This window comes from Fukomys damarensis, unplaced genomic scaffold, assembly GCF_012274545.1.
Source record: "Fukomys damarensis isolate Sample0158 unplaced genomic scaffold, DMR_v1.0_HiC HiC_scaffold_14, whole genome shotgun sequence".
NCBI classification, from domain to species: Eukaryota; Metazoa; Chordata; class Mammalia; order Rodentia; family Bathyergidae; genus Fukomys; species Fukomys damarensis.
This window is the reverse complement of record NW_022900926.1, coordinates 23,281,494-23,290,055: the sequence shown is the minus strand read 5'-3', so window position 1 is coordinate 23,290,055 and position 8,562 is coordinate 23,281,494. Positions and strand designations below refer to the sequence as shown.

The window sequence follows — 8,562 nt, the reverse complement described above, 5'->3', positions numbered from 1 at the left end:
AAAAAAAAAAAAAAAAAAAAAAAAATGTGTCCTTAAGAATTGTAAAGCTACTTGCTAAATAGTCACCCTTACTGAATTCTCAGATTCCTTTATTAAAATTACTTAATAAATCAGAACTCCAATATGGAATCTGTATCAGATTAACTTCTGTAAAATTTGCAAATTTATAAACTCTTTAATGGTGCATTTCAATTCTTTGGTACATTATAATGAAAATCAGAGTTTTTAAAATTTAAATTGAATTTATTGGTACATTCTAGGTATACAGTACAGTTACATTCGTTACTGGGATCTTGTACCTTTACATGCCAGGTCTTGGTTCTCCTTTATTCCCCTTGTCCCCACCCTCCCTTCACCCCCATCTCACTGTTCCTACACCTTTAGCCCTTTTCTTCCTATTTCACATTGCTAATTATCCCATTAGGATCTTGAGTACTATTTTAGTTTTTCACACCAGAGAAACTATTCAGTATTTATACACGTGTGACTTATTTATTTCACTTAGGAGTATATCCTCAAAATGTATCCATTTACCTATGAATGGATCTACTTTCTCATTCTTTATGGCTGAGTAGTATTCCATTCGAAAACCAGAGTTTTAAAGTAATCTTCCTGATAATAAAAACTCCTCACTTTTGCAGCACAGATTCGTATCACTTCCTAAAAAAATACAGTAGAATAAAGAAATATTCATAATTTCATCCAAGTAATGAACTAATAAATACAGATGTCACTCTTATAATAACCAAAATCAGGACTTGTAAGTATATTTTTAATCAGCCTACAGTCTGCATTATTTCCAGGAGGGAGGGAAGAGCATATATTAAAGAAAGAGACTTAATGAAAGATGGTGGACCTCGGAATCCAAATACCTGGACTGAATCCCACCATCAATGCTTACTACTGTGTGACCTTGGTAATTCTGCTTGATCTCTGCAGCCCACAAGCTGCTCTTCTGGAAAGCGGGGATAATACTAGTGCCTCTATTGCTCTGCAAGATAATTTGAAGACTGGATCTAATAAAAATGTAAAGCACTTAGAGCAGTGCCAAAAATATGTCAATTATTACTAATAAAGAAACAGATGCTAATTACCATTAATAAGTATAAAGCCAGGGATTTAGCTCAGTGGTGCCACTGCCTACATTACAAGTACAACATCCTGAGTTCGATCCCCAGTACAAACACACACATCAAAAGCCAAAAAAAAGTAAGTCAAAATCTCCTGTAGGTAGAGAAAATTCATCAGTTTTCCTCAAAATTGGCATAAAACATTTTCAAGACTCATCTAATCCCTACACCTATGACTATTTAACAAGCACCTTAGTGATTACTAACCTGAGTTCATGTTAACTTTAGATTAGGAAAGCAGTCTTGAATGTTTCAGCAGCTGGAAACAGTCAAGAAGCTTTCATAAGAAGTTTTCTCATGGATCTTAGTTTATATAAGACATTTTTTTGTAGGACTGATTACTTTTAATAGAGTATTCTAAGCAGTTATGAATGGATTAGGAGCAATTACAGATGCACTGATAAAAGCAAATTTCTGACTGAAAACAGAGAATTATATCTACCTGGGAGGTCTTACCTGGGTTGCAGAATTTTTTTAAGTACTGCTATGGCACCAACATACAGCTAAATCTGCTATGAAAGAATCAAATGACTTATATTATAATTAAATGGTAATTCTCCATAAAACAGAGATTTGTCTATTTTTATGTCATTTACAGACTTATGAGTAAACACGTTATATATCTGTAGAGCTGAATTTATTCTGCAATTCATTCTGCAATTCACAAGACATAATCACATCCTCAACTTTAATTATAATTTATTAGAAAACATTCCTATTTTCTAAGAAATAATTATTTTTGGCAATATATTCTTCAATAAAGAGAGGAACAATCCTCATTTTTAAAAAGGGAATTTGCAGCATACTAAAATGTAAGAAACAAGAGACAAGGTTTTATGACAAAAGGTGGAAATCCTGTTAATCCAAATGCTGGGTAAAACATAAAAAATGAAGCTGCACTGGGAATAAAGAAGATTTTTTTTGTTTGTTTGCTTTTTGAGACAGGGTCTCACTATGTAGTTGAGACTGATCTGGAACTCACTATGTAGCCCAGGGTGGTCTCGAACTCACAGCAATCCTCCTGCTTTAGCCTCCTGAGTGCTGGGATTACAGGGGTGTGCCACCACGCCCAAACAGAAGATATTTTGTTTTATTCCCATACATCTTGGTGCATATACTATCTGAAAGAAAATACATTATAGATTAATACCAGAAAAAATTTTCAGTAAATTCTTCAAACACAGGACAAATGCTTAAAAAAAAAACAAAAAAAAAAACATCGCAAATAAACAAAGATTGTTTTTCCAAAGGCAGCCTCTACCTCAATCCAAAAGCAAACACATTTTTAAAGTAATTTTAAAAAGAAAATACGTGGTAAGAGCTAAGTAATGATTTAAAGTGAATTTTTTCTTTTATAATAATCTATCAATTTATTTTCCCCTTGCCTTTGATTTCATTTCTTAAAAGATATTTTGCTGACAAAAGTGATTCGAAGACCTTAAGTGTCAGTGGAAAGACTGACTGTATGAAATATTTTTATGAGTGAGTTGTTCTTACATCATGGATGAAGTTATTCTGGTATGCAAGACTTCAGACAAGGAACATGTTATTTTTCTACTGAACAACCATTTATCTTTATATTAAAAAAAATCAATGTATCTATGTAGAATTCCTTCTAAAATCTGGAACACAATGCATTATTTGCTTTTGGTAAAATTTAAAGAACTACGACTACAATTTTATTAATTATAGCCACATATTCTAAAATTTAATTAAATAAATATAAATTTTCTCTAAAATCCAAAAATGAATGTTATCTGCAACCTTGTACACCTAAAAGATGCTAACTTCATAAAGAAAATAGAGAATGAATTATATCCACCTGAGAGGTGGAAAGAGGAATAAGGCATAGTCAGAACTAAAGGTGTCTCAATGTTGTTCCTTGTGTGTTTGCTTTAAAACTGGTCAAGATTTCTATGAAAAGAGGAGTGAAAGGGATAATATTTATTAAGTGCCAGGATTGGGCCATTAAGGGAAAACAGAACAATGAACGAGGCTGCAGAGTCTAGGTCTTCAGGAACTCAAGGCTAACTCTATTAAAAAGGACTACTAGGGTCTAAGAGGATAAATATTTTAAGAATGATTAGACATCTTAATACATGTATCATTCAACTCTGAAAAAAACCTAGCAATCTAGACAAATAGCACACCACACAAAGCATCCTCCTCTTCCTTTTAAGTATCTGTTTTCCAGATATGTGGACAATACCTGGTTTCTGTGGCACTTCTTTTCTAAGTGGAGAGAAAGAACTTTTAAAATATGCTTATGTAGCATTTATATCTATTCTTTCGAAGTAACAACTTTGTTTCTTTTATATTTTTCTTTGTTTTTAATTTTTTGCAAGTTAAAGAGTTTGTTCCTTTAATATGTCCTATATAAATATCTTCCCAGGGTTAGTATTTGTTGCACATGTGTGCGAATGTATATGTACATATATACATATACACATATTTTTATTTTAATACAGAAACTTACAAATTCTAAGCTGAGTCTATCAATATTTTGGAGGATGATTTTCTAATCCTTTAAATATTAACAAGACTTGTACGCATTTTATTTATTGCACCAGGGATCGAACTTAGATCCTTGTGTTTGCAAGGCAGGCAATGGAACCACTGAGCTAAACCACTGAACTAAATCCCCAGCCCTTGTATGCATTTACATAACAGAAATGTTTGTCAGCATTTTACTCTAGTTTTTATCTTGATATTTATAACTCGTTGGTCATTGAGGATTTGATTTTCATGTGTGACCTAAGACGTAGATGTACACTGACTGCATTTTTCAGTTAACTCACATTTAAAATAGAACAATTTATCTTTTCCCACTGATTTATCTATCTTTATCAACTTGTATCAAGCTGCTTGTATTTTTGGCTTTATAATATGTTTCAGCATCTAGTAAGACAAAAACTGGCTTCATTATTATTTTCTTCTCTCACCTGGTTCTTTGGGAGAAATGTAAAGATAGTGAACTAGTTCCTACATAGATAACCATTTTTTTTTTCCTCTAGGATCCCTGAGGAATTTTGTCACACATCCCAGACTCCTTTAACAACACCAATCAACCACATGCACAATCTATCTCATAATCATCCTTATCAACAATAAAAACTATCCTTTATCAATGGTAATATGTATCAGACACCTGTAAAGTTATTTATATAAATGATCTTGCCAAATCTTAATAGAATCCCCATTTTACAAATGAGAAAATTTGAGCTTTCTTAATTTATCCAGGGTGACAACGCAGGCATAGTTTGGAACTTGTACACAGCATGTATGTATGTAAGCACTTGAGCTCCAGAGCTAAATTCTTAACCATAGTTTCCACCTTTCTCTTTTCTACTACATACACAGGCATACTTGTGAAATTAGTTCTCCAGGCTATTGATCTGATATTTTTGTCTTTTGCTTTTTTTGGTGGTGGTGGGGGACTGGGGATCGAACTTGGGACCATGTGCTTGTGAGGCAGGCATCACTGAACTAAATCCCCAGCCCTTGATCTGGTATTTTTAAGTGTAAACTTTTCCCTTCACAATATGCAATGTGCAATTAACTGAATTTTGTCTTTAAACTTCTTCTTACCTTAGCCAGAAGTCTTTTAAAATCAAAATCTCAGTCTATCTTTAATTAGTAAATCTCTGACTCAATGTATTTCATTGAGGACACAATCTAAAATATTGTTTCCTAAAATAAATTATTTAAGCTGGGCGTGGTGGGGCATGCCTGTAATCCCAGCACTCGGGAGGGTGAGGCAGGAGGATTGCTATCAATTCAAAACCAGCCTGGGCTACATACGGAGTTTCAGGTCAGCCTCAACTAATAGTGAGACCCTGTCTCAAAAAAAGAAAAAATCATTTAAAATATGCTTTTTAAGGTATATCTTTTTAATGGCATTCTTGACTTAGGTGAGATTTATTTTTCGACCTTCCAGTGGTTTGTGTGCAGTGCCTAGGCTTATTTCTGGTAACTTTAGACATTCTTATTATTTGGTCTACTGAACTGAAGCAGAATCTTCTGTTTCTGTGTTTACCTTTTTGGGTTGTTAGGGACATTTACTCCTGTGATACTCAGTATGTCTTTTCATTAAATGACATTAATTTTGGTAATAATTTATCTTGCTTTTACTTTATTGACCTTTTGGTCTCTTTCACTAGCTTTTATATAATGTTCCACACCACTTTAGCAGCAGAAAAGGCTCAACAATAATACAATGAAAAAAAATCAGTTATTGCTTTTTCATAAACTTAGAAATGTTTCAAAAAAAATAGCATGGGAGATTCTACAAATAGTATTTTAACATATAAAACCACAAAACTTCTACCTGTTTTTTTGAACAGAGATGGTATCTGTGTACCACACAAATCATGCCTATCTTAAAAGGCTACTAAATTAAAGGCCATGTGACAATTATATAAGTAGATTATTAGAAGAGACTGCCTTACATTATAGTTGAATATTTGCTATCAACAGAAGATTTAATGCAATTTGAGGCAAAGTATTTAAAATTTTACTGTTCCCTGCAGGGTCTTATATGTACCAGGTAATTAATAAACATTTGAGGTAACTGAGTTATCTTTATTCCAACTGGTGAAGCCCAACCTGCAAAGCCAAATTATACCTGGTCAGCAATTCTATAAAAGTTGTGCACAGTGTAGAGGGCCTGGCTAGTCTTAGCCACAGGCAGAGGTTGAAAGTAGGCAGTCAACTAGTCAGTACATGACTATACGGTGAAAATAAGACAATGCAAATTAGAGAATAGGAAATCAAGGAGAAGACCAAAGTTGGGAAAATGTCAACAATTGGAAAGCTTTGGGAAGACAAAATTGAAGGGACAGACTGATTTCCCTGAAATGAAGACCCACAAAAGAATGGCCAAAATAAAAAATGCTGTTTGTATAAAGGGAATTTCAGAATTCAATTTGTTTGAGTCACCACATACATCTAATTGTTAGTTATGGAAAATCAGTTATGCAGACCATATATAAAGACAATATTAGAATTGCCTTCAAGGAGCTTGCAATTTAGAAAAGGCCCTGAAACTCACAGATAAGGATTGTGAACTAGACTAGCTATCTTCAACATACAATCCTTTGAACAAGTTGACAGAAACAAACAAAAAAAAATCACAGGGTCACCTAGACCTACTGAGTCACAAACCCTAGGAACGGAGCCTGGCAACCTGAGCATCAACAAACCTGCCAGGTTATTCTAACACACAATGAAGTTTGAGAACCACTGAAGGAAATGTGACATTTTAGGCAGGATTTTATGGAACTTTGAATGCCTGAGACAAACTATTTGTCTGCATGCTATCTGTCTTTCCAAAGAGTGGTCCTGTGGTATAACCCTTAAACTACCATCTTGTTCTTCTGCAATCCTACTAAGCAGGACTGAGATGGCCAGTTTCTCTTCCTTTCCTAGAAGATGGAAACACTCATGCATCAAGTCCAAACTGTGGTCTTCTGATTCGGAGGAGCCCTCCCTGGTCTTTATGGAGATATGATACCAGGACAGCATGATGTATTATCCTAAATTTAGTCTTGTCTACTGCAATTAACGACTACAGAACAAGTACCTGAAAGAAACTACAAAAGTATAAAAATACCTAGTTTTGAGAAATTAACTTACTTCGTAAAAATTTATTGGCATAGCAATGTAAAACATGAAAGAAATGATTCTAAAATACCAACTGCATAAAATAATTAAACGTACTGTGACAGTTTCGAGTCTCTGTTTTACTATCTGCATCTTTGTGGAAGAATTATCAGTGTATACAAATTCACCAATCTGAGAAGAGCCTTGATGAGGTAGTTTAGGACAGGTACACAGAGCATCTTGAATTTGGTGTTTTCCAGGTGATGGCAATGTTGCACTGTAGCATCTGAATATGTCACCTTTCTGCTGGGTCACTGAAAAAAATAAATCCAAAATTATTTCAAATTATCATAGCAAAAGCACAATAATTAAGCCATGAAATTGCAGCATTCAACAAATGAACAGAATTTGCATAATATTTTATTTATTGTACCAGAGACTGAATATTTTAAATACTGGGTTACAGGAAGTTAACATGATTGGCAAAATGTAAAATTATTATTTACTATAAAACCAAAAGGAAAGAAATATAATAATATTATAATTTCACGTCAGGCAACATTATACTTTAGCCTTGAAAGTCATACAGATTTAAATGAGAATCTACGTTTAAATTATCTATACAGAGAAAACATAATAAAAAAATTCAAGGCCTAATAGTATTTAGAGAAATGAGAAAGTTTTAGAAATAATTATTCACAAACCATCTCCCTAAAACTTTTTACATTTCCATATCTCTTCTAATATTTGTAGATATATATTTACATAAAATATCATAATGTAAGTATAATTCAACATTTTCAATTTTAATATATTTATCATATTTCTACAATATCATTCTAAAGTGCTTTACATTATTTCATCTAACGAAGTGGAATAACTTAAAATGAATTTTTCTATTAGTAATTAGCAAGATCATGTCTAAAATAAAAAACAAAAAACAAAAAATGCTGGGTATGTAGCTTAGTGCAAAGGCCCTGGGTGTGATCCCTGATACTGTGAAAAGAAGGAAGGAAGGGAGGCAAGAAAAATGAAGGGAGGAAGGGAGGGAAGGAAGGAAGTAGGGAAGGAAGGAAGGAAGTCAGGAAGTCATTAACTGCATACTTTTGAAATAGAGGGCCTTTGTAAAAATGACCTGAAAGGAAGAAATTTCAAAATGTGGGATCGAAACATGGATCGAAACAGTGATGAGCCTTCAGAGATTCTGTGCAAGTTACAAACACATGGGTGTCCAAATGGGTGCACAAATGTTTTGAAAAGGAGATTCATTACTTTGATTAGATTATCCATCAAAGAGTTACATGAGTCAGAAAGATTAAGAATTGTCAACATTTTTTTGGGGAAATAGGACAGATTTTGCTACAAGAACTTTAAAGAATCTTCATTAAAATAAATACTACCACAATAAAAATTAAAAAGTAAATGACAGGTAATAGAATTATTCTATTTCTGGCCAAAAAGAAGCAAAAAGGAACTAGATTTTTCTCTTCTGCTTGCAACTATCAAAAAATGCACAAAAAGTACAAATGAAAAAAAACTGTTTTTGCAAGAAATACTAATGTACACATAATACAAAGACTGGGTTAAGCAAAGAGAGCCATGTAATAGAAACAATCTAAAGAGGACTCATTCTTAGATCCTAGGCCTAAATCTGGGTAAAAACTCTGAATGGAATTTAAAATACAATCCGCTAGAATTAAAAATTGACTTTAGCTAAATTGTAGGATATGAGATTAATATACAAAAATTAAGTAATGAGGGCCAGGGATTTAGCTCAGTGCCTCACAAAAGCAAGAAACTGAGTTCGATCCTCAGTACCAAAAACAAACAA

At 33.3% G+C, this 8,562-nt stretch overlaps 1 protein-coding gene and 1 long non-coding RNA gene across 24 annotated transcripts in view; both read right to left on the bottom strand.

The window, feature by feature from the left end:
* Positions 1 to 8,562, bottom strand: part of Ahi1 (Abelson helper integration site 1) — a 200,764-nt gene that overhangs the window by 134,579 nt on the left and 57,623 nt on the right. For all 23 annotated transcript variants that reach the window (XR_780703.2, XR_780704.2, XM_010626547.3 and 20 more), the window contains one exon: positions 6,849 to 7,045. Coding sequence is in view for 21 of the 23 variants with exons in the window: in XM_010626547.3 (XP_010624849.1) it covers positions 6,849 to 7,045 (197 nt within the window). In the remaining 2 variants the exon portion in view is untranslated. The remainder of the gene's footprint in view (positions 1 to 6,848; positions 7,046 to 8,562) is intronic.
* On the bottom strand, positions 530 to 1,639 carry LOC117286008. The gene is made up of 2 exons (XR_004517131.1): positions 1,587 to 1,639; positions 530 to 660 (listed from the first exon to the last, which is right to left on the bottom strand). It is a non-coding gene; the product is annotated as an uncharacterized LOC117286008 (long non-coding RNA).